This window comes from Carya illinoinensis, chromosome 2 (assembly GCF_018687715.1).
Source record: "Carya illinoinensis cultivar Pawnee chromosome 2, C.illinoinensisPawnee_v1, whole genome shotgun sequence".
NCBI classification, from domain to species: domain Eukaryota; kingdom Viridiplantae; phylum Streptophyta; class Magnoliopsida; order Fagales; family Juglandaceae; genus Carya; species Carya illinoinensis.
Genome location: NC_056753.1, coordinates 23138595 through 23162606, shown reverse-complemented (window position 1 = coordinate 23162606; position 24012 = coordinate 23138595). Strand labels below are relative to the sequence as shown.

The window sequence follows — 24012 nt, the reverse complement described above, 5'->3', positions numbered from 1 at the left end:
AGCAACATTCTTCATCAAATAAAAATAACAAAACCAGCATCAACTTTATACATGGGTTTTCAATAGCTGCAAAACCTCATTATGCACCTATCCATCTAAGTTGATCATGGATATCCACTTCATATAGACATGTCAGTTACAATATCTATTCTCCACTCCCTATACATATCGTCTTACTCGAGGTATTTAGGCTTTTTCAATACCTACTGTACAATATAGTCATAGGATGCATTTACTCAGGTCACTATACAAAATCCCCCAACCATACCACGCACACGGATACCATGTGTGAAAATACCTCTATTTCCAGACCTGTACAAATTTAGCATAGTTGATCTGGATCCCAAAAAGCCACCCATTTCCAAAAACTGCAATAATAGACCAACATTACCAAATTAGCATGCAAAGAAGAATTAGAACAAGTCACAATAACAGAACACCATGTAGCAATATAAAAAATGTAACATGCAGAAATATTCAAAGGATATTATGATCCCAACGCAAGCTTGTGTTTTCCCCGATAAATATAACATATAGTGTCATTGGTATGTTATGTTTGACGTCATAATGGTCGGAGCTTCAGATAATATTCGCTACACTCCCCACAATTCAATGCAAAGGTAGAAGACCAAGATGATGATGCTCATCTCTCCCACAAAATACAACACTGCATGTGCACAACCATAAAACTGTTAAAGGCTGGAAAATCATGTACCCAACACCAAAGGAGTTCCTGGAGGTGCCAGAGGGAATTGGATTATATACATGCATAGAAAAAGGATAAATTAGCAACTTAAAGGTCTAATTTTTATACCCACCCAACAAATGCATTCTTGCACAATAAATGCATTCGTTGACAATAAAGCATACTGAATGGATGCTGGATGTAATGGAGTAGTAATGGAACATATGGGGGAAAAAAACATGCAGTCTCCAACTGCTGGAAATTTTCTCCCGCATAGCAAAATTGGAGAAAACTTACCGACAAGTGCCAACCAATCATGGATACTGCAAACATTTGTGAAACTAGTAACCAAAATTCTGTTAGTGTATATGCTAAAGTCCATGGGGCAAGATTGGCGTAGCCTGAAGAGATAGCACAATGATGCCAATTAGTAGAATATATTGATTGCTCTTGCATTGATAGTAAGGGAAATATAGACCCTAAGTACGTACATAATACCTATGCTCAAACCTGCTCAGTGGCTGGAGGTGTTACTTGTGTTAGATTACTACACTGGGTTGGGAGCACAACCTCGTCAATACCACCGGCAACTTCTTCTGCTGGCATAGGATGGCCCATTTGGTCTTCCTCCACAAATATTCTCTTATAAGTCTAAAATGGAAAATAGAAAATTACCCATTAGGACCAAATCAGCTGTGTACGAATAGAACTTCCTACACATAAAATTCTTGATATTTACGTGAAAGTACCTGTTTCTTCTTTCGCTTCCTCCCAGCCTTCTCGACCATTGGGACCTTTCTCCGAGTTGGCGGTCTCCCCTTCCCACGAATAACAAGTGGACTTAATATTTTCTTACCTCTATCGGCATCGACAGTCGATTTCAACCTCGTTGATCCTGACTCAGCCTGTAATCCTACTACCTTCTGCTCAAACTCTTCCAACAGCTGAAAGAAAGAACTAACATGCTCATCATTCCATGGTACACGTCGAGCAAATCGTAGACATCGTTTAACAACAACGTCATGCCGCCGTGAATCCGTATTGGCCCGACAATCATCATAGCTACTCTTAACCAGCCTGTAAGATCTCTTTATGTCTTTCCTCCATCGATCTAAGACATATTTATCTGGCACGTGATGAATGTACTTCAGTTGACAGACTTTAAATGCATGCCTACAGATAATCCCCCTCATTTCAAACAAGCCACAAGTGCATTTAATTTCGAATTCCTCTTCATTCAAGTAAACGTTGTATTTCACAATTTTGGTTTGTCCATCGGGGGTGGAAATCTCTTCGAGCACCTCGAAAGTGGAAATGCTGCCTTGTGTGCTGACAAGCGAAGGGTTACATAAAAGCATCCCCCAAACCTCGGATTGAACCTCTTTAAATTTAGCATTTGTATACAATGATTGGAACTGTCTCTCAATTTTGAATGACGAAACACATGGGATCGTTTGGTTACACGATTGGAAATCAGCTGCCGTCTCCGTCTCCACCTTCTTCCGCAAAGCATTGTCATATTGATCGACAAATTCTTTCAACGTCGTACCGGAATGGACATATCCGTCGAAGAAGGCGTTCATGCTTTCAGACCGCTGGGTAGTGCTCATCCCTGCCCAAAATACACCTTTCAAATAAACCGGTACCCAAAAAGACCTCTCCGTGTACAACCCCTCCAACCATGCATTTCCCATTAGGTCATACTTATTCATTAGCTGCTGCCACTTCTCCTCAAATTCATCACAAGTCTGTGTGTCATAGACTGCATTCTGAATGTTGGCCTTCAACCCTGCGTCGTAATCACCGTGGGATCCCAATTTCTCTGGCAATTTCAGCATTATATGCCAGAGATAGTATCTATGCCTTGTTTGCGGGAATACAATACCAATGGCATTCTTCATTGCACGGTCTTGGTCTGTTATGATGGCTTGAGGTGCTCGTCCGTTCATGCATTCTAACCATGCTTCAAACAACCAAACAAACGTACTTGTATCCTCGCTTGAAATCAACCCTGCCCCCAGGAGTATGGACTGTCCATGATGGTTGACTCCAACGAAGGGAGCAAACGGCATTCCGTACCTATTTGTTAGGTACGTAGTATCAAAAGTGATAACATCTCCAAAAACCGCATATGCTGCCCGACTTCGTGCGTCAGCCCAAAACACATTCCTGACTCTAAACTCATCATCCACATCCATGACGGACACAAACCCATCATTCATTTTCCTCATTCTCGTAAAGTAGTCATTCAGTGCTTCACCACCCCCTTTACCCATTCTTAAATATCTGGCTTTGTCGATATAATTCCTGCAATCTTTCTCTTGGAACTCCAAATTCTCAAACCCCCCAGCTTCAGTCACAAGTGCTTGGAAATTTTTATTCATCCGAATACCCGCTCTGTCATTCAAGTCGAGCATCCTCTGACTGTATTCATCTAAAACTCTGTGAGATCTAAAGAATCTAGATTTCTTTGGGCTAACAGTACTATGGTTGTGAAGCAGCTCAACACTGGTCAACACCCATTCACCATTCACAACCCGAGCATTTACTTTTGCCTTACAATCGGTTTTTGTCGTTGCTCGGGGCTTAGCTAAATTACTATAGCTAGGATAATACCTTCCCCCACGTGCACAACCAATCGTCACATATTTGGCATTCCCATCTAGATCTCTCTTTGTCCGTTTGATAATCACACCAAAACCCTCTTGTTTGGCATATCGTTTGTAATACAGCAAAACCTCATTATCAGATGGAAATTTCATACCAGCTGTTGGAGGGTCAACTTTCTCATCATCATCTGATAGATCATTCATCCCCTCCGCATCTGGCGATTCAGTTATTTCAGGTTCAGTTTCTGTACAAATAAATGGTTACCCATATTAGGTTTCCACAATATGGCATGGGATCTTAACTCGTATGAATAAACGTGTACCTCCAACATGTATTTCAGTTGTTGAATGTGGGTAGGGCCTGCTTGGTCCGCACGGTGGCATAGTTGAATGCTGTATTTTCCTTACTGTGTTAATCAGTAAGGAAAATACGGAGGTAGAAGAAAAAACAGAGGAAATAGACTGAAGTGAACTACCTGAGTTGTATTTTCAACTCGTCTCGACTCATCAGGATTACTCGACGTAGGGGATGGCATGGTTGGTCCAAAGGGTGGCAATGAGGAATACTGCAGTTACCCACAATGCTCAACATGTGTTAGAATAACTGAAACCCACGCACGCACTAGTCTAACGGCAAATGCATTCATGGGAAATATAGAGTTACAACAAAATAATGACACTAAACACTTGCGTCGAATCTTCAGCTCCTCTCAACTCCTCAGGAATACTCAACAGAGGGGATGGACACGGAGGTGCAAAGGTTGGTTTGGCGAAGGGGGGTGGCATCGCAACCCCCTGCAGTTACCCACCCACAGTGTTAATATATCAAACACACGCACGCACAAGAAATAAATAACGAAGAAATTTAAATAAATAATAAAAAATATTAAAGGTCAGTTTGAGGTGAACTACCTGCATGGTTTGGGGTTCACCTCGGCTGAACTCCTCCGGATTACTCGACGGAGGGGATGCCAACGAAGGGACAAATGGTGGCATTGCGAAGGGGGGTGGCATTGCCACATACTGCTGTTACCCACCCCACAGTTAGAAATGCTCCAAACCCGCTCCCAAACCATAAATTAAAAATAAAAACATCATTAATTAAATTCAAGAAAATATTAAAGATGAGATTGAGAAATACAAACCTGCGTGGTATGTTCACCTCGGCTGAACTCCTCCGGATTACTCGACGGAGGAGATGGCATCATTGGTCCAAAGGGTCGCATTGGCACATACTGCACGAACTCTGACTATGTTAGAAGAACCCAAACCCACGCACGCACTCATACTGAAAATTTTTTATAAAATTGTTGCAAGATCCGAACCTATCCTCCTACCTGGTTTGTATCTTCATCTCGACCCAACTCCTTCGGCTTACTCACCATTGAGGATGCCATGTTTGGTCCAAAGGGTGGCACTGCGACATACTGCAGTTACCAACCCACTGCGTTATAATAACTCAAACCCATTCCAGAAAATTAATATATATATAGGAAAAGGTAAAATAACTTTACCTGGCTACCCCAAGCATATGGATATGGAATTGGAAATGTATTTGAAGGCATCATATATGGCGGATTATATGGATTTACAGTACCATAATATCCCTATAACATACAAAAAAAGCACCTTTAATGGATTAAGTAAATGTAACAGGAAAGTTTTTGACAACACAATAGAATCAAATAACCTGTGTGTATCCTACATGGGTGGTAGAAGTCGACGTAGATGGCCTGGGTGGCCTTCCATCTTCCTCTTTGCCCATCACGATTGTTGAACTAAGAATTGGGAACAAGAATAATGCATCAACATAAGAAATCCCTCAACCACCACATTACCCTAATCAGGCAACTGCAACATGCATTCAAACTATAATGTCAGAAAAATTAAAAATAACCAGGAAAAATGCTATCTAACCCTCATAATCAAACCTCATAACCTAATTAGGCATACTCCAAGTACAGAAAATAAACACCCCTAATTAGATGTTCAAGAGCTTGCCAAAAACTGCCCAAAAACCTCATTACAAGTTGTCCCATTCAAGAGTAAAAAGATCACTTCTAAATGCGATAAGCAAGCTAACGGATATCCAAGGCAGGATTTTTGCCTGCTAAAACAGATTCTATGTGCCATGTCAAACCAAATTAGTCAAATTCATGGGAGGCCCACTATGTATTATTTATGGTTTTTTCCTGCCAATATTTTTGTTGCACAGTGCACACACACACACACACAACAGAAGAAGAAGAAGAAGAAGAAGAAGAAGAAGAAGAAGAAGAAGAAGAAGAAGAAGAAGAAGAGGCTGTAAATGAGTTGGGGAAATTTAAAGATAGATGGGGTCATGGGTTTTTGATTTCCCTCTCAAAAGAGCTAAACGAAGTCAGTCCTTGCCTCCTTGTGATTATGAATAACAAAATTTCAACAAGAAGAAAGGAAAATCATGTTAATCAGGTGGGTCCTCCATTCAATTGACAATTTGTTATTCCCTCCATTCCAATCTCATGCATCAACAAACACAAAAGCAGCATCATGATTATCACAATCAATCTCATTTCATAAAAACCGAAATGATCCATACTGACTTTCACCTCTCAGGTGCCAAATAAAATCACAAACTATGAGTTAAACTAAACAACACCTACTTTGGCATACAGCTAGGTACATACATCACCTACAATTTCTAAACCATTAAGCTTCAACTGAGCCTCCAGAATCGGACTTAAAGTCCATGTCTAATTCTGTTCTACACATTTATAGAAGGAAATATTTCGAAATTCCCCATATTGTTAACCAAAACATCATGCCGTAAATGCCATGCACCTTCAAACAGCAAGGGAATCAAAACCCTATAAACATGCAGCAAACCCTAACACAATTATAAGCAACAGATCAAAAAAATTCGAATTCATCACTTTAACACCAGAACATCAACCTCTTCGACAGACCCAAATATTTACTTCCAACAAATATAAAATTCTCCTTTAATACTAAACGTAATAACAGAAGCTTCGAGAAAAGGCAAAATTTTTCATACATATATTGAATTAATCGACGCTTGAGGAGGGACTTACGGTGGAGGAGGGACTTACGGAAATATAGCAGCCGGAGCTTGGTGATTACCACCACGGATTGCTGCCGACGTTGATAGTGGACCCGATTCCCTTCTCTTAGAACAGTTCCGCTCGGTTCTGTTTGTGCCGCTCGACTTCCGTCGACAGACGTGGACCACCTTGCCCACCGCGACCGGGGTTCTGCAATAACTCAAACCCAGCCGACCGACCCAACACCGTGCCGGAATGATGGACCCACACGGTGCCACAGTGCTGCAACAACCCCCTTTCCGGCGTATTTTTCACCTGCTGTGTGGCCAGCGCCGCCCAGCGCCGGCCAACGTTCGACTTCACGGAAAACGACCGGGGGGGGGAGGGGGGAGGACGCGGGAGAATACAGCACAAATGAAGAACGCGGGGGGGGGTATGGAATTGAAATCTAAAATCTGACCAAAACGCCCGCGTTTTCCCTAAAAAAAATAAAAAATAAAAAATAAAAAATTGCCACGTAGGCGGAGTGGGGAGGTTGCGTGTACAGTAGGTCCTTGTATAGAAGAACTCTTATTAAAATAAGTTCCATACTCAAATAGAGTATAAAAGAAAATGAGCTGGCGCTTCGAGTTTAGCTGGGCCTGGCTTGTGGGGCATATAGAGGCTGGCTATGCATCGCTTGAATTCCCATCCTTGTTTTGTTATGGCATATACAGGAGGACCCACCACAATGTTGATTCCAAGCTGTCGACATCAGCTTAAAGGAAAACTCCTCTTAAATCCATAATTCCTCGGACTTCAAATTGGCCAGGGAAAGATAGAGATCAACACCAGCAGTATTTGGGTATATGAAGAGGTGGCTAGGAAATGAGATACTGCAGAATTTAGGAATTAAATTGAGTCAGATGGGATTGTAGCAATGACTCTTTCTAGTCTCTCTTTCATGTTGACTTTGCCTGATCTGCCATTTGTCCAAGTATACAGACTGCCACTGAAACAAATGTCAATGAGCTCGCAGCCCATGTTGATTAATAGTTGTTGAGACTGCTAGAACACCCAATTTTTTAATCGCTCTAGAACAGATCGAGTTGAAATCACAAACAGCAAGGCAATGGTAATTCACATATTAATTATCTTTTGCACAATCTCAAAGAACAAAAAAGAAAATTTCTTGAAAGAAAGTAAGACATACATACACTCAGATATAATCATCCATTAAAACCAGGTGCCGAAAATCATTACATAACTTGTTTTAAGTATAGGCACGAGGGTGCGCCAAGAGGTAGGCCTCCACAACTTCGTACATCCCTATGGCTCTGTCCTTTCCAAGCTCAATATCCTCTTCTTTGATCTCTACACCTTCTTTTGCTTTGTATTCACTGCTCAACTTACAGATACATCCTCCTCTGCCATATCCCTCAAACTTCACCTCATAGGTAATATATTCAAGCTTGTCCATTAAAGCATCGCCTTCGATCAAAGTGTGCTTGCATGTGAACTTCTCCTCATCAATTGCATCAATCCTGTGCCTCACATATTTGAAAGGACTTGCTGCATATTGTAACAAACAGACCATTTTTATCACGTTACAACTAACATATCTACATATTTGTTTTCAAAATACAGAGTTTGCTAAATTACCTTCAGTGAAATTGATCTGTTTGATGCTCCCAGCCTCTCCCTGGCCTTCAACAAATTCAATACTCTTTATGGATGAGAACATGAGCTTGGGGCAGATGTTGTGGGAGTCCAGGATCAAGGCCTTGAACATCCTGTCCGGAGTAACCTGAGTTGCAAAAGAATGGTTGATTTTGATGACACCCATAACTGCTAACACTATGAACCAAGGGCAATGCTAAGGAAAAGGAGATGAAATGAAGGGGATCAGTGAGGGAATAGTATTGAGAGGGGAACGGGAAGACCTTATTTTTGTAGCTATGCAGAAATTGGGGAGAGGGTAGGTGGCTTTGGCTTGACTTTACTATATGTAATATTGGTCTATGTTCAAAGTCCAATGTGGTGTTAAATATATAATATGAACCTGAACTCTTTGTGAAGTCGACCAGATCAACACGGGATGGAAGAGTTCTTTTTAAGAAAGAAAAATATCCAGGGCCACGAGTAGTGACACGGAGTGTCCATGATTTCAGATTAGGTAGGCCGGTTTCAGCAGGAAAAGAAAAATATTTATGTTGGGTAATTTGGACCAAATTAGAAGAAAAATATATTAACACTAATAAGATATATATTTCTCCCTCATGTACTAGGATTGGGAGTAATAAATTATAAGGAAACATCACACTGTCTCGGGTAAATGGGTTGGTTGTTTTATTTATTTATTTTTATGGGAATCTCTTTTTGACATCCAATTTTGGTCAGTCCAAAATTGAAAAAAAAAAAAAAAAATTCTTTCAAGTACAAACAGCACATGAAATGGTTCCTAGCCTCTTAATTTATGGAGTGATATATCGGTTTGAACAGATATATCGGTTTGAACAGCTATAACGCAACTTCGATATCTTATTTTCAATTTCCGTTGAGAGAATGAAAGAAAAAGAAGTTAATTAATATTATTAGTTCATTCGAAACTTTAAATCAATGCAAAATGAAACAACCACAGGAACCATGTTTATGTTGGCTAGCTCTCATCCAAACCAGGCTTTGACTTTCTCGAGGGAGTATAGCTTTTTTGGAAGAAACAGTGCATGATTACACTAATTAACACCCACAATCACTGGTGACTGAGAATTATTACAATGCCAATACATGGCGATTACAGACAGATAGACAGATAAAAGCATAAGCCACACCATTAAGCAGAATTATAATAAGAGACTGGTTGAAAGAGCACTAGTATTCAAGAAAAAAAACAGTGCGGATTAAGCATAGGCATCAGGGTTTTGGAGGAGATAGGGTTCTGCAACTTTGTACATCCCCAGTGTTTTCTCTTTGCCAGCCTTGATGTCCTCTTCCTTGATCACAATGTCACCCTTGGTATGGTACTTTTTTGTCATCTTATTTTTACTGCCACCATCTGGTGTTGGCTCGTATTGGACCTCATGAGTAATGAATTCCAGCTTCTCAGCCAATGCATCACCTTCGATCACAGTGTACTTGTATGAGTAGTTCTATTCATTCACCTCATCAATTTTGGTCTTAAGTGTGCTCAATTGACTACCTGCATGTATAACAATCTTGTTACATTCATGATCTCCAATATTACAGTTATCTTACTGTATCAATTCGACATTATCCATCAACCATTGAATTTTTTTTGTTTAGAGGAATAAGAGTTGATCTAATGCTGTATGAGTAATGTCACATCAACAGTCTGATAAAAATGAGATGAGAATGCAGTATATAACATAATTCTTCTTGTTAAAGATGTGAAATCATGTAATGATAAAATAACATATGCTAGCTTGGTTACCCTCGGCGAAAGTGATCTGCCTGATGCTACCAGCGCCTCCATCCCCTTGAGTGAATTCAATGCTTTTAATAGCCTGTGGGATGAGTTTTGGGATCAGGTTGTGAGCATCAAGGATCAGGGCTTTGAACAATCTGGCTGGAGTGATGGGGGAAGTGTACTCGTCTGTATATGTGATCACATCCATGATATCCTAAAGGATTAAAACTAGCTGGGAACTTTTAACTTCTAAAGAGGATGGGTTGAGAGTGTTGAGTTTCTTGAACTTGACAGGGGAATATAGCAGGGAAATGGTATTAATAGTTTGAAGTCAAGGCACTCTTGTTCCCGGACTTGTGTCCTTTTCGGTTGTAAGTCTTTGTCATGGTGTGCGTTAGATTAAATGACTATAATCTAAACGGGGCCTTAGCCTCCTTGGCCACCTTACGCTAGGAAAATACGAACACAAAGTTCAAAATTATGGATCTCGATGGCCTATGTATGACACCCTTTCGGCTTGGGGACAGTTGCGCAAATGTACAAAAAGTGGATCTAAATAATCCAAAGCAACGGAACATGCATGTACAATGAAGGGATAAATGCCGGCAGCATGAGAAAAAAATCTAGGAGAATTGACAGTGGCATCGCTGCTAATTGAGGTAAACCGTAAAAGGCATGTTGTTCTTTCGCAATTGACATCTTCACTGTAAATACGCCATCAAGATGTTTGCAGTTTCTGCTTAATCCGTGGGATATCGTGCATGTACGAGAACATGTTATGTACTGTTATGAATATATTAAGAGTTTTTCTGTCTCGCATTTCACTTAACTTCCATTATCTTTTAGGTGGCATACATCCATCCATCCTGTAATTTTTGAAGCAGAAAGGAAAAGACACAAGAATATTATCTTATGAACAATACAATTTCAATTCTAAAATGGCAGAAAAATGTGATAATCGTCGTAGTGTCATGGTTGGGGTTAACCAATGTGGGTGGCATGTTGCTGCATCCTGTCGCCACAGCCGGTGCAGCCTTGCTAGGCTGCAAAATATCAACCTCCCAATCAGATCGCATACCCTCACCGTTAAAGGATTGTGTTGATGGAATGCGAGATCTTGTACCTTTCTCAACCTCTTTCACTTTATACTAATGTGACATTGTCTATCAATCATTAAATAAACTTCTTTTCTAAAAATAAAAAATTTAAAGACTGATGGATAATGAAGAGCATAAGGATAGCATATATAGCATTTTGCTTCTTGCACTAAATTTTGGCACAAATGCCCAACAATTCTCACACTCACAAAAGCATTAAATAAGGAAATCTTATAAGTTATGATAACAATAAACTAATACAGATATGAAAGAAAATCACCACTAAAACTTGATCAAATCATGTTCTTGACCGTTCATATCCACTACGGTGCTGAATTTTCAAGGAATGATAGAATTGATTGACAAAAAGTTCGAGGAAAAACAAACCCATTCGAAATACTGATCTAGAACACAACTGTATCAAGCATGGTTCCCAGGGTTTGGATTATATTTGACGACATCAAGTTGGAGACATGCTCTTCAAGGTGCTTCTTTGCATCCTGTCTGCCCACGTTTGCTATTGCAAGCTTTTCTGGTGGCAACTCATCTTCCTCCTGCACTGCCTTGTTGTATTTAATAGCTAAGTTCAGCATCTCCTGCACATGCCAAAACAAAAATGCATAATCACATGAGATTTAGCAGTATATAACACTGACAGCCACCCTACAATGACCATCGAGGGCCACCCTTGGGCACCTCAAATTAGACCCCCCAAAGTGGTGGCTGTGGGAGCTACCCTGCTGCCCCATTTTCTTTTCTTTTTTTCAATTGATTTCTTTTAAATATTTATTTTGATTGCGTAGTTTTTAATTTTTTCTAAGTTGACTATTATAACGTGTCCTCTTTTGATTGGTTATGATGTGCCACATCAGCATTTTCCATCACTGAACCAACGGAATTGTATCAGAGGAACCAGTTTGAAGTATCACCCAAACCCCTGGGGCTAGTTTTCAAACACCCAAACCCCTGGGGCTAGTTTGATACTTTTTCAAACCAAAGGTACCAATCTGTAAAAAGTCCAAACTGCAGGGATCTAAACAGTAATTTTCCCTAACATATATATGATATGTATAATCACTTACAAAAATATTTGTTAGATATGATAGGCATGAGAATCTCCTATTCTTTCTTTTCTGATTATTATTTATCAAAACTGATAAACTACCCCAATCCATCCTTGAATCAGCCTTCATTCCCCACCCCCATTAAACTAAACATATAATAAATAAATTTATTTTCTTTCCTGATCTAACAATCTATATGTTCAAAATCCTTAAAATTAAGCATAGGATAGGACTTACTTATTAAAAAAAAAAAAAAAAAAAAAAAAAAAAAAGCAAAGGACCATCATCATTATCATCAAAATAGATGTAACCATCATCATCTTCCTCATATACTTTATATAATACCATTCTAGACAAATAGGAATAATTAAAACTGATAGTTATACAAAGCTTTTAAGGAACTACAAAAGCAAGCTTTTTGCAGTTTAAGCTCATAAAAAGAAGCGCCAAATAAGTTCCTGTTCCCTTACCTGAACAGTCTGCTCATTAGTTTTAGAATGAGTATCAAATCGCTTAAGTGTCAAGCCATCAGTCCATTTCTTCTTATGAAGGTTAAGCAACATCTTCTCCTCAAGTTCATTTTTCCTGTAATTAATTGCTATAGAGTAATAATGCCGATTTAACCCGTGGATCAATGCCTGAAAAAAGCATCAAAAGGGGTCAAATCACTGAATTGTAAAGAAAAGCTAGACTACAAATTGTTCAGCACTCACTTGAATGGATGGTTTATTAAGATGCCCAAGGTTAGATGTTGTCTGCCGCGGTTCCTGGCCAAGCATCATGGTTTGTGGGTTAATCAAACGAAATGCATCAATCACCACTTTCCCTTTTACACTCTGAATTGGGTCCACAACCACAGCCACAGCACGTTGATTTAAAGCTTCAAAACTCTGCAGAAGATAAAAGGCTCAAGCATGTCAAGCATTTTGCTCTGGATTACGAAAGACAAAAGCCACCACCAAGGAAAAAGAAGGAAAAGAAAAACATCCATACAAACTGTTGAGAGTCCAGGTGCTAAGTGACTTTTAAAATCTAATCATCGAGAGAATTGGAAACATCAAGCTAGATCCAAACAAAATTTATTTTCATCATAATAATCAATTTAATTAACAAATTTGTGTGTATATATATGGTTGTTATTTATTCATTAACAGATAAGGAACACTCGGTGGACAAACTTAGATGTTTTTTCTTTAATACCTTATTTTTGTGGGCTTTGGCCATTGTCTTTAATGGAACTAGAGTCCATGAGTTTCTTGTTTCTTTTTCTAGTTCTCAACTTGTAACTAGGTTCGGTATTTGTATTCTTCCTGTGTACTTGGCTTTTCCTTGATATTTGTCTTAATAAAATCTTCTTATTCATAAAGAAAAATAATATTTCATCTAAACCATAACCATTATATATCAACGTAATCACAACCTATCTTTCCTAAACTAAACAAGTTAAAAAAAAATAAACTGATGAAAAGCCGACAAGACTCCACAATTTTGAGTGAAAAAGACATGCTCCACACATTCACTCTTGTAGGATGCTCTTTCACCTCAACCTTATCTTTTGCCTGCTCCATTTCCATCTATCCCTTCTCGTCCCTTTCTTTTTTCTTTCCTTTTCTTTTTTTCTTTATATATATATATGTGGGTGTCCGGGCCAGCTTGTGCGCACCTTAAATAATTCCACGGGTCCCTGAGGCCTGAAGTTAACGGCCAGGTAAACCTTTAGTGGCACTGAGGGGACTCCAACTGGTGAACATTGGGGAGCAAAACCAAGGCCTGACCAACTGAGCTACCCCTCAGGGTTATCCCTTCTCTTCCATTTCTCTCCCTTTCATTCTCATTCTCTCTCCACATTAAGTAAATCCTAAATACCACTCCCAATTAAATTAAATGCAGTGAAAGCTCAGCCAAGGAGCAGAGGTTTGGGGCCCTTTCGATGAAGGAGAGGTAGTGATGTATTGATGGAGCTAAGAGATGTTGAAAACCAGGGGTGTGGAGATTGAGTGAGTTTAGACTTTGTCAAATGGATGGAAGGAAAACCACAGGGAGGGAAGAACAAAGGAAGAGCCATAGAAATAGAGCAATGGTGAAGGACTTTGACCTTCAGCAGAATTTAGGGAGATGAAAAAAGCTGTCAGAATCGTTGGGACAGTTATAATAATGCCAGTTTACACATTTGGATCAACATTCGAAAAGTTATGAATGGGTATGACCCCGCTTCTTTTAGGCAATACATTGCAGTTGAATAGGTCCAACCACCCATCCAGTTCATTATTTAAATCCATAATTATAGAGGTAAGTTGAGAATGTTTCTATAAAACCATTAACATTTTCTTCATAACAGAGACACGTGCCCTCATTTGTATTAAACATAATTTATTTATTTATTTAGATAAGATTTGTATTAAAACATAATACTTTTGCTTTCATGAAGGTTTTTTGATAATTTAAGAGAATACCAGATGTCAATGTAGGTTAGAGTACAACAGGAAAGAGCAAGAACAAGAATGAGGTGAAGCATAAACAAATAAATACGAAAGAAAAAACTAGACAACCTGCTGTGTGTTTATGTCCACTCCTGAGAGCCAACATCCAAATCCAGGATGTGAATGGTACCACCCAACAACCATCTCTGGTCTACAATATCAAGCAAAAAAAAACAATATTAAGCAGAGAAAAAGGACCATATACGCCAACCAAGGAAAGGATATAATCTATTGATGCATGTTAAACATGGAAGCATTGATATCAGAACTTAAAATCTAAAGAAAATGCCTTATTCTTAAATATGAAGAATTCATACAGATGTGCAATTCGAAGCATTGATTTGGATCCCCATACTTATACAAACATAAGCATTAACATATAAGAGCCAGTATAAGATGCAAAAGTTCTTTCAAGTTCCAACATAGAGGGATTGCAAAGAAAACAAATTTAGCTCCTTTACAAACTTATCTCCCCTCCTCCTCCATCAATTACTCTTCTTAAAGTGATAAAAGCCTCTAGTTGGATAGCGTTTGAGGGTAACGGGAGTGGAGAAAATCTCCAAAATTATAATCTCCCAGCCTTTTCCATTGCCCAAACAACCCAAAAATAGAATTCCAATAACACAATAGCCACCTCATAGTGCAAGACAAAAATCAATTGACTTATCTCTTCTATGAAAGCAGCACCAATTCATCACAATAATCTTCCTCTTCTTTGAATATTGTAAGATAATTAAGCACTCTGCCCAGTTTGGATACAAAAGCCCCCCAACTCATCTCAACTCATCTCATCTAAATCATTACAACTTTCTCAAATTCCCAAACAAAATATAATAATCAATTCAACATTTTCAAATCTCAAAACAATAATAATATTAAAAAATAATATTCTAACAATATTTTATTCAACTTTCATCTCACTTCACTATCCAAACCTCGCCCTATAACAACAAAAACTACCTTGACCACCGTCAATTTCCTTTCGTACCACAATCCACAATCTAGCAAGTCCTACTCTTGCTATTCTTTTAACTAATATCACAAGTAAAGGACAAACAATGATTTAGACTAACTGCCGTCTCTCCTCTACAAGTGGCCAGGTGAACAAAGTTAAGGTTATGAGTTACCTAACGTAGATTAAAAAAAATAAGCACAATATGCAAGACTCGCATTTCAATTTACCAGCATGGTCTACCAACACACACACAGCAGTTCAAACACAACTTCTAGAGAGCTTTCAATTCCATGAAGAGTTATCTTTTAGTTCCTATCAAGCAAATCAATTGAATCAAGAAAGCACATGTCATGTCGTGCGCATAATTAACCGGGATAATTCATATTTTCATATTGAAGTATAAATAAACAGGATCTTAAAAAATATAATTTAAAAGAAGAAATTACCGTCCAGTCTGTTTAAGCATATCAAGCATGTTAGTCTGGAAGACATGATCCACGGCCTCGACACTAACCCCAGTACCGCTTTGTGGCATTGCGAAGACATCCACAACACGAACAGTATACTCGTCCACAAACTCCCCCAGCATCAAGCCCATGACCTCCATGGGAACCCCAGCTCTTCCTATCATTCACATCCAATCAGGAAATTAAAACAAAAATTCGACATCCAACTCCCCAAATAGGCCCCAAAAGCTAAAGCAAATCCTAGAGAAAACCTAGAACTAAGAATCAGATAGCCCTGGGGTTTAAAATCCAAGTGACAAATGGAAAAAATTCACAAAGCCAAAATGGGCTCAGATTAGAGTCTTCAACAAGTCCAGATTCGAAAAGGCTCAACTAAAACAGAGAGAGAGAGAGAGAGAGAGTAGTACCGTGCTTGAGCATTTTGAGGAGGGCGAGGGAAGAAATATAGACCTGCTCAGACGAATCGAGGGTAGGAGAATCCGGCGGGGGGTGACCCAAAGCGCCACTGGCACCGGCGAACATTCGCTGCAACCTCTCCATGCCCGACATATCTGCTTCTTTTCTTTTGCAGCAAGTTCCGTTTACTTCACTGTTTATTTACGGACGGTGATAGCGGGCCGCTGGGAAAAATATGGAGAATTTTTTTTTTAACATCTTTAATTATTAAAAAATACAATTTAATTAATACTTATTTTTCTGATTACGTAAAAATAAATAAATTAAAAAAATTAAAATACATAAGTAATAAGATTAAAGGGTAAATTTGAAAAGCTTTACTAGCATTTCCCTTTATTTATATTTAAAATCACAAAATAAAATAAATATAATGAAAAAAATCTAAAAGCAAGCATGGTTTGCTTTTAGACCGGCCAGAGCTAACGTGGCTAACTCGTGGAATTAATGAAGTAGAGCTTTTTGGATTGGTTGGTTTGAATTCAGAGATAAAATAAGATGATTTTAGATGAAAGTTTAAAATTAATTATAATATTATTTTTTAATAATATTATTATTTTGAAATTTAAAAATTTTGAATTGTTTATTATATTTTATGTAAAAATTTAAAAAAATTATAATAATAAGAAGCGATGAGATAAAACACTTTTTGAATCCAAACGACTCTCTAAGACACACTAATTGCTTAACCATTATGTAAAAGAATGGGAAGAACTTTTATGTATCCTAACACACATTAATTCCAATAATTTGTGGTGTTAAATAAAGTATAGAAAGGGAGAAAAGAAGAGTTGCAATCTCATGTGTCATGTTTATTTGGCACTGCATGATTTTAATCTAGGCTATAATTACCTTTTTGAGGAATAGCTGAGCAAAGTAAGGTTGTGCATGGTGACTCTGAAATACTTGAACTGACTCTATGGATCCTGTATGGACTGCTCCGCCCTCTTTTTTTTTTTTTTTGAAAGATAAATTTCATTGATAAAACTTAGACCATACATGAATTGTCTTTCATTATAGCATTTTTTTTTATCTCATTTGGACCATCTTCTAACCATACATTTTCACAAACATCCTTAATAGCTATCTTAGCTATTGTGTGGGTAGCGTTGTTTGCAGACCTTTGAACAAAAGAGAGTCTCCAGACTGGGTGTAGCTCCATCAGGTTCTGTAAGTCCTCTATCTCTTGACCAAGCCACAAGTTGTCTTCATTCTTGGAATTGACTAAGTCTATTACTACTTTGGCATCCCCTTCTAATACCCCTTCTAATACAACTTGATTCAGTTCTAATTTGCTGCAAAGTTCCATGGCTCTGTGTAAGGCAAACACTTCAGCTTGAAAAGCAGGAAGAACATGTATTTTAGGGGTTGTCAAAATTGCTTGTAAGCCCCCTTTAAAGTCCCTCACTATAATTCTCATCCCCATGCTCTCATTGTTTTTGTCAAAAGCTGCATCAAAATTTACTTCGAAGAAAAGTCACTCAGGTGGTTTCCAGGGCTGGCTGGGTCCTCCTTCTCGACTCCTTGCTGCACTGATGCTGCTGCTTGGGTTAATCTCCTTAAGAGTAGCTATGTCTGCTTGCGCCATAGCAACAATTGTGGCTGGATTCTTGGGCTGGTTTAGAAAAGTATAAGCATTCCTTCTGGCCCAAATGTGGTAGAATAAGACAGCAACCAACTCAATGTTTTCCTGGGATAGTTTCTCAATCATCTTTCCCCATAGTGGTTGAAAATCAGGATCTTTTCCATTTGCTAAACATGCTTGTCTCCCCACCCCAAATGTCTGCTGCATAGGATAGACCCATAAGGCATGCACTATTGTTTCTTCTTCTCTTTCACAAACTGGGCAAAGATTGCTCTCAACAATATTCTTTCTGTATAACCTGTCTTTTGTAGGAAGAATGTTGTTTAAACATTTCCAAATGAGAATTTTAACTTTGCCTGGAACTTCTAATTGCCATAGATATCTCCACAATGAGTTTTTACTCTCATCTATTGAAGGTTCCCCTAAGCTCGTATTTGACAGTTTGGTTTCCAGGAAATAAGCACTCTTGACTGCGTAGGTTCCTCTGTCTGACCCAACCCATATCCTTTTGTCGCTTGCCCATCTCCTACTGATTGGTATAGCTTGGCTTCTTCTTTCCTAAAGACTGATTCCACCAGGTCTACCTTCCAAGAACTACTATCTTTATCTATCAAAGCTTCCACTCTGGTCTCAATGTCCAGAGTATTGATAGGAGTCTGAACCTAGAAGGTCACTGGTCTTGGAAGCCACTTATCCTTCCAAATTCTAATGCCACTTCCATTGCCCACTCTCCAGACCAACCCCTCATTTAGCAGCCCCAAGCTTGACCAGAGGTTCTTCCAGATGAAAGAAGGAGCACCTTTCATCTTTGCATCCATCACATCACAGTTTGGGAAGTATTTTTCCTTAAAGATTCGAGAGACCAACGAGTGTGGGTCTTTTATCATTCTCCATATTTGTTTTGTTAGTAAAGCTCTATTGAAACTGCAGAGATCCCTGAACACCAACCCCCCTTGATTTTTAACTAAGCCCATATGCTTCCAAGTTTTCCAATGGATCCCTTTGCCATCCCCTCCATGACCCCACCAAAATCTGGTCAAGAGTGTTTCAATTTCATTTAAAGGCAAAATTGGCATCTTGAAAATACTCATGGGATAGGCTGGAATTGCCTGAAGCACACTCTTGATTACCACTTCCTTCCCTGCTGAAGATAGAAGGTTGGTTTTCCAGCTGTTGATTCTCTTCCAAATCTTCTCTTTTAAGCTTCTAAAAGTGTCATATTTTGACCTTCCTACCACAGTAGGAAGGCCAATGTATTTGTTGTAGTTGTTGCATCTGGATCCATTCACTTGCTGCAAAATGAAGTCCTTAGTCTCCACCTTGGTGCTGGAGCTAAAAAAAAAAAAAAAACGCTAGTTTCCTTTTTATCTAGAGTTTGGCCCGATGCTTTCTCATATTGGTTCAGAAGTTCATAAATCCGGTACCACTTCACTAGCCTTGCTCTATAAAAAATTACACAATCATCAGCAAAGAGAAGGTGGTTGATTCTTAGTCCACCTCTAGTCAGTACCACCCCCTTGATGTTGCCACTTGATTCAGCCTTGTACAACAGAGAACTAAGCCCTTCTACACAAATCAAAAAGAGATAAGGTGACAAGGGGTCACCTTGTCTTAGTCCTCTCGAGGGAATCATGGTCTCCCTTAGCTCCCTATTAATGACAGTAGAGAAAGAAACTAACTTAACACATGCCATCATAAGGTCAGTCCATTTTTTTTTTCGCCAAAACCCAGCTTAAGCAACAAAGCCTCTAAAAAGTCTAATTCAACCCTATCGTAAGCCTTAAACATATCTAACTTTATGGCCATCGACCCCTCCCTTCCTTTCTGTTTTGATTGCATAGTATGTATTAGCTCATAGGCTGCCATTATATTGTCAGTTATAAGTATTTTGAGGATTAAAACACTCTGGTTCCATGATATTACCTTGTCTAGGACACTTTTCATTCTGTTTACCAAAGCTTTGGATATCAACTTATAAATAATATTACACAGTGAGATTGGTCAAAATTCATGTGTTGAGTAAGGGGAATTTACCTTGGGAATTAAGGCAATAAGGGTATGATTTAACTCCTTTGGCATCTTCCCCAATTTTAAGAACTCCAAAATAGCTTGAGATACATCCTGTCCCACTATCTTCCAACGTTCTTGGTAAAAGCCTGCACTGAAACCATCAAGCCCTGGGGATTTGTACGGGGACATTTACTTAAGTGCATCCTCTACTTCTTTGCTGTAAATTCTCTCTCTAACTTGTTTAACATTTCAATTGTGACCCTCTAATCTATCCCTTGAATACACTAGTTTATGCAGGCTGGACTAGACTGTGTAGACTTGAAAATTGCAGCAAAATATCTTTTAAAACCTAAAGCTATATCTACCTTCTCCCTCAGTTCTATACCATCCATGTCTACAATCCTTTTGATGGTATTCTTTTTTTTTTCTTTGATTCACACATGCATGATAATATTTTGTGTTTCTATCTCCCCTAGTCAACCAGTGTCTCTTGACTCTTTGTCTCCATCTTGTGTCTTCTTGGCTCAACAGGACATTGAGCTCTTTCTGAACTTGTTTTTGTTCTTGGATATTACCAGATCATTCTCTTCTCTGTAATATGCTTAGAAGATGTGTCTTCTCCCTGATGGCTTTTGTTCTTTCCCTTTCTAAACTCCTGCCCCATTTTTTCAGTCCCTTCTGTGTTGATTCCAGCTTGCTCATCACCCTTTCCAAACCTCTCCCCCTTCCATTGTTGCCTTGCCATGCCTCAGAAATAGCCACACTGCATCCCTCATCCTTATTCCAACTTGCCTCATATTTAAAGGAAGATTTAAAGCTACGAACTAAGCACCTCTCCATACTACTTTGTAGAAGTATTGGGCTGTGATCAAAACATATATGCTGGTAAGGTCTCCATTGAATATTCAGAGTACTTTTTTTCTACCAAGCATTGGCTATGTCTCTATCGAGTCTCTCCTTTGTGAAAGTCTAATCCTCATGATAGTTACACCAAGTGAATCTATTCCTTTTCCATCCTAGATCATATAGATTCTCCTCCTCCATTAAATGCTTGAACATACCCATCTGTCTTTCACTTCTGGGATTCTCCCCCTCATTCTCTTCTTTATACAATACCTCATTAACATCTCCTATGATTTCCCATCTTCCTTCCATAGGCTTGAAGGATAATAGTAAGTCACATGTCTGTTTCCTTCAATTCATTACTTGTTGCCCATAAAAGCAAGACAATAACCACTTAATATTGCATTATTCATCATTCACAACCACGTTAATGTGGTTTTGTGAATAATTTACTAGCCCTACTAACTCCTCCCATTTCCATAGAAGCATAAGCCCTCCACTCTTTCCTATTGCTTCCACCACAATATAGCCATCGTACTTGAACCTCTTTGCAACCCTTTGAGTTTTTATATAAGATAATTTGGTCTCCATAATAAAAGTCAAATCGGGCTTCTTGTTCTTTACTAGCAGGCAAAGGGTTTGAACTGTTCGAGGGTTCCCAAGTCCTCAACAGTTCCAACTTAGTATTCTCATTGCACCTGGCAGGGTTGACTCTCAGCCATCGCCATTTCCAAAGGAGAAGCACTGGCATTTTGCTTCTCACCCAAGATAGATTTTATGGATTTCTTTGTAGGAGCAGAGCTATCAAAACTTACCTTTGTAGTCTGTTTGTCACCTTGAGATCGGTTTGTAATTGAAAGGGAAGTGGTTTCCTCAGAGCTCGAGCTTGGCATTTCCATCTGCAACCATCTCTCTACCTTGGTAGAAGGTGAATTGAGATCAAAATCTTCTTTCCCTCAAAGTCAAGAGCACTAACCTTTGGGGGACTTGGATCCAGGCCGTTGGAACCCATATGTGATGTACAAAGCTCGGTTGTTGCCTTTGGCCCATTCACCACATTAACCACATTAGCCTCATTGGTTTTGAAAATAAATTCTTGCCTCAAGTCTTCTCGCAAATTTTTTGGTACTTCCTTCTTCCCTAGGTTCGATAGGTGCACTGTTGCAAACGCGTCCATCCCCACCTCTGATTTTTTATGACTTTGTACTTTGCTGTCTGTGCCTATCTTATCACCTATTTTACCGGCCATTTGGTTCTATGTGTGCAATACCGAGAGAGCCGGTTGTCCCATGTCCCAAACTTTTTCCTGTCACTCTTTTTCCACATTGTTTTCGGCAGTTTCCATCTCTGCCTGGCCATTGCCTTTCGCTGAGAGCTTTACTCCATCTCCATTCCCATTTCTAGACAAATAGATCCCTCGCCTGACATTACTTGCAGCCCATAACCATGTCCCAAATTGAGCTTCTGCAGTGTCCTGTTCTTCTTGGTCCCCTCAGAGGGCTAGACAACCTTGCTCTCCATGAAGTAACCAGCCACAATGAAAAGCATATTTTAGGTAGTTTTTTGTACCGAAAATACACCTAATGTTTTAACTTCTCGACGTAGATGAAGAGGCCCCTGGGGATGGGCTTGTGCAAGAGCAACTCCACCTGCACCCTTAAACAACTCCCCCAACCTGTGCCATCATGTTCTGTGTCAACTTCAATAGCCCTTCCTACCAAATTTCCAATCTAGTTACCCCACTCCAACGACATGCAGCCCAACGGCAAATTGTAGATTTGCATCCAAACAACTTCTCGGTCGAAGTCCATTTTTGTTGGCCTTATGGTTCCATCGTAAGGCACTATTAGAAATAAAGCATTATCAAAAGTCCAAGGTTTACCTTCAAGGATCCTGTGCATATATGCATGGGTCCCGAACGTAATGACAAAAATATTCTTTCCTACTTCTTTGAAATAGGCCTTTCTTCTAATCCTCCATATTTTTGCCATTATGTTACTAATTAATTCCTTACCCACCACTCTATTAGAGCAGACCTTGCCTATCAAGTTTTTTTCTCCCTTACATTTGATTTCCTTGTTCCCGCTGTTCTCAACTACCAGTACCTCTTCTTCCTCCTTTGTCAACCTGAGTTTCCTCCACTGATCCTCTAGACCTTCCGTCAGAAATTCCTTTCCATTAGTCATTGTGAAATCTAGCTAAACAGGGAGAAGGTAACCTTTCGATCGAAAGCCACAAAAGAAAACTATTTCACCACCTCTGGTTTCACCAAGTGCTATCCAGAGAGGAGACTAATAACAATTTTGATTGCTCTGCCCTTTTAATTTTCTGGTGACTTTGCAAATTGTTGTATTGTGAACTAGAAATATTTGAACTCTAGATAATATCAAGATTAGATCATTAAATTAGAAATACTTGTAGGGTGAGTCTATGAGATACTTGAACTATAGATTTTGTATTTTCAGGTGACAATATTATTTTTTCCTGGCCATATTCACTTAGTGTCATAAGATGCAGTCGTTGTAATTCTTGATGATAGATTTAGAATGTCATCATCAGTTTCCTCATCATCTTTGGTAATTTTTCTTTGAAAAACGAGTGTGCATTTGTGGTTTTAAAGCTCCACTTAGAACATCAAATACTTAAAAAAATATGGGGTGACCCTCCTTTGAATGTCCAAAATATAATACAGAGGTAGACACAATTTTTCGATTTGATATATTAATTTTTTTTCAAAATTTTGAAATCAAACATACTTTTTTTTATGTATAATCAAGAATTACCATACTACAACTATTTTAAATGGGCAGATAGCAGTGAATGCAGATAGAAAGAACTTGTAAAGAAAGAAACTAAATTGTTAAGAAATGAGGAAGAGTTTCAAGAGAGAGAGAGAGAGAGAGAGAGAGAGGATGGAATTAAGAAGAGGGAGTTGAGACTCCACAATGATCAAGTCGAGTTTTGAAAGCAAGAAGCAGACATGTAACATTTACTAACACTACTTCGTATGTAATTGAGTCTTTGCATATTTGTTTGGTTATACTTGATTCAATCAAAGTGAAGGCCTAATTAATGGAGACTTTATACATCATATGTTAGGGACTTTGTTGGTCTGCTATTGTATATAATTTTGACCAACCAGACGCTTACTTTGTTGTTAGTGTTTGTAATGAAGACCAATTACTTGGGGTTTTGTTGTTAGGGACTTTAGTTTCTTGCTAGAGTCTCGATCCAATTTATGTATATTGATATGATCTGGGGTGTACTACTTGTAATGTAGACATGGTTGTATTACTGGGGACATTGTAGATAGAAAC

The 24012-nt window shown here is 38.8% G+C and overlaps 3 protein-coding genes and 1 pseudogene across 21 annotated transcripts; all 4 read right to left on the bottom strand.

The window, feature by feature from the left end:
• Positions 1-224: 224 nt before the first annotated feature.
• Positions 225-7716, bottom strand: LOC122300394 (protein FAR1-RELATED SEQUENCE 5-like). 19 transcript variants are annotated; one of them, XR_006240019.1, is made up of 13 exons: positions 6384-7210; positions 4985-5145; positions 4809-4901; positions 4632-4721; positions 4440-4529; positions 4207-4320; positions 3982-4089; positions 3771-3860; positions 3618-3687; positions 1435-3539; positions 1177-1336; positions 983-1086; positions 225-667 (listed from the first exon to the last, which is right to left on the bottom strand). XR_006240019.1 is itself a non-coding variant. In XM_043111004.1 (12 exons), the coding sequence occupies exons 2-12, from the start codon at positions 5057-5059 to the stop codon at positions 1057-1059; spliced, it is 3006 nt and encodes a 1001-aa protein (XP_042966938.1). In that variant the 5' UTR covers positions 5060-5145; positions 7583-7716; the 3' UTR covers positions 225-1056. The 19 variants fall into 19 exon arrangements, 15 of the variants coding, with proteins under 15 accessions (XP_042966938.1, XP_042966941.1, XP_042966946.1 ...); XR_006240017.1 differs by having other exon boundaries at positions 1196-1336; XR_006240018.1 differs by having other exon boundaries at positions 230-368; positions 1196-1336.
• Positions 7424-8333, bottom strand: LOC122300396 (major allergen Pru ar 1-like). The gene is made up of 2 exons (XM_043111018.1): positions 7977-8333; positions 7424-7886 (listed from the first exon to the last, which is right to left on the bottom strand). Exons 1-2 carry the CDS (start codon positions 8158-8160, stop codon positions 7588-7590), a joined length of 483 nt encoding a protein of 160 aa, XP_042966952.1. The 5' UTR covers positions 8161-8333; the 3' UTR covers positions 7424-7587.
• Positions 8334-8895: 562 nt separating this feature from the next.
• On the bottom strand, positions 8896-10826 carry LOC122300393 (annotated as a pseudogene).
• Positions 10827-10979: 153 nt separating this feature from the next.
• On the bottom strand, positions 10980-16411 carry LOC122300392 (26S proteasome non-ATPase regulatory subunit 14 homolog). The gene is made up of 6 exons (XM_043111000.1): positions 16212-16411; positions 15784-15961; positions 14452-14533; positions 12616-12792; positions 12373-12540; positions 10980-11434 (listed from the first exon to the last, which is right to left on the bottom strand). The coding sequence occupies exons 1-6, from the start codon at positions 16351-16353 to the stop codon at positions 11243-11245; spliced, it is 939 nt and encodes a 312-aa protein (XP_042966934.1). The 5' UTR covers positions 16354-16411; the 3' UTR covers positions 10980-11242.
• Between the last annotated feature and the right edge of the window lie 7601 nt (positions 16412-24012).

Bases quoted from the DNA above. Each gene is read 5' to 3' on its own strand.
- LOC122300394 (XM_043111004.1), bottom strand. From the start codon at position 5,059: ATGGGCAAAGAGGAAGATGGAAGGCCACCCAGGCCATCTACGTCGACT. The intron at 3,540-3,617 runs GTACACGTTTAT...TTATTTGTACAG, and splicing joins AACTGAAATACATGTTGGAG to AAACTGAACCTGAAATAACT. The intron at 1,337-1,434 runs GTACTTTCACGT...TTTCCATTTTAG, and splicing joins GGAAGCGAAAGAAGAAACAG to ACTTATAAGAGAATATTTGT.
- LOC122300396 (XM_043111018.1), bottom strand. From the start codon at position 8,160: ATGGGTGTCATCAAAATCAACCATTCTTTTGCAACTCAGGTTACTCCG. The intron at 7,887-7,976 runs GTAATTTAGCAA...TACAATATGCAG, and splicing joins ACAGATCAATTTCACTGAAG to CAAGTCCTTTCAAATATGTG.
- LOC122300392 (XM_043111000.1), bottom strand. From the start codon at position 16,353: ATGTCGGGCATGGAGAGGTTGCAGCGAATGTTCGCCGGTGCCAGTGGC. The intron at 15,962-16,211 runs GTACTACTCTCT...TGTGAATGATAG, and splicing joins CCTCAAAATGCTCAAGCACG to GAAGAGCTGGGGTTCCCATG. The intron at 12,541-12,615 runs GTGAGTGCTGAA...TGCTTTTTTCAG, and splicing joins TTAATAAACCATCCATTCAA to GCATTGATCCACGGGTTAAA.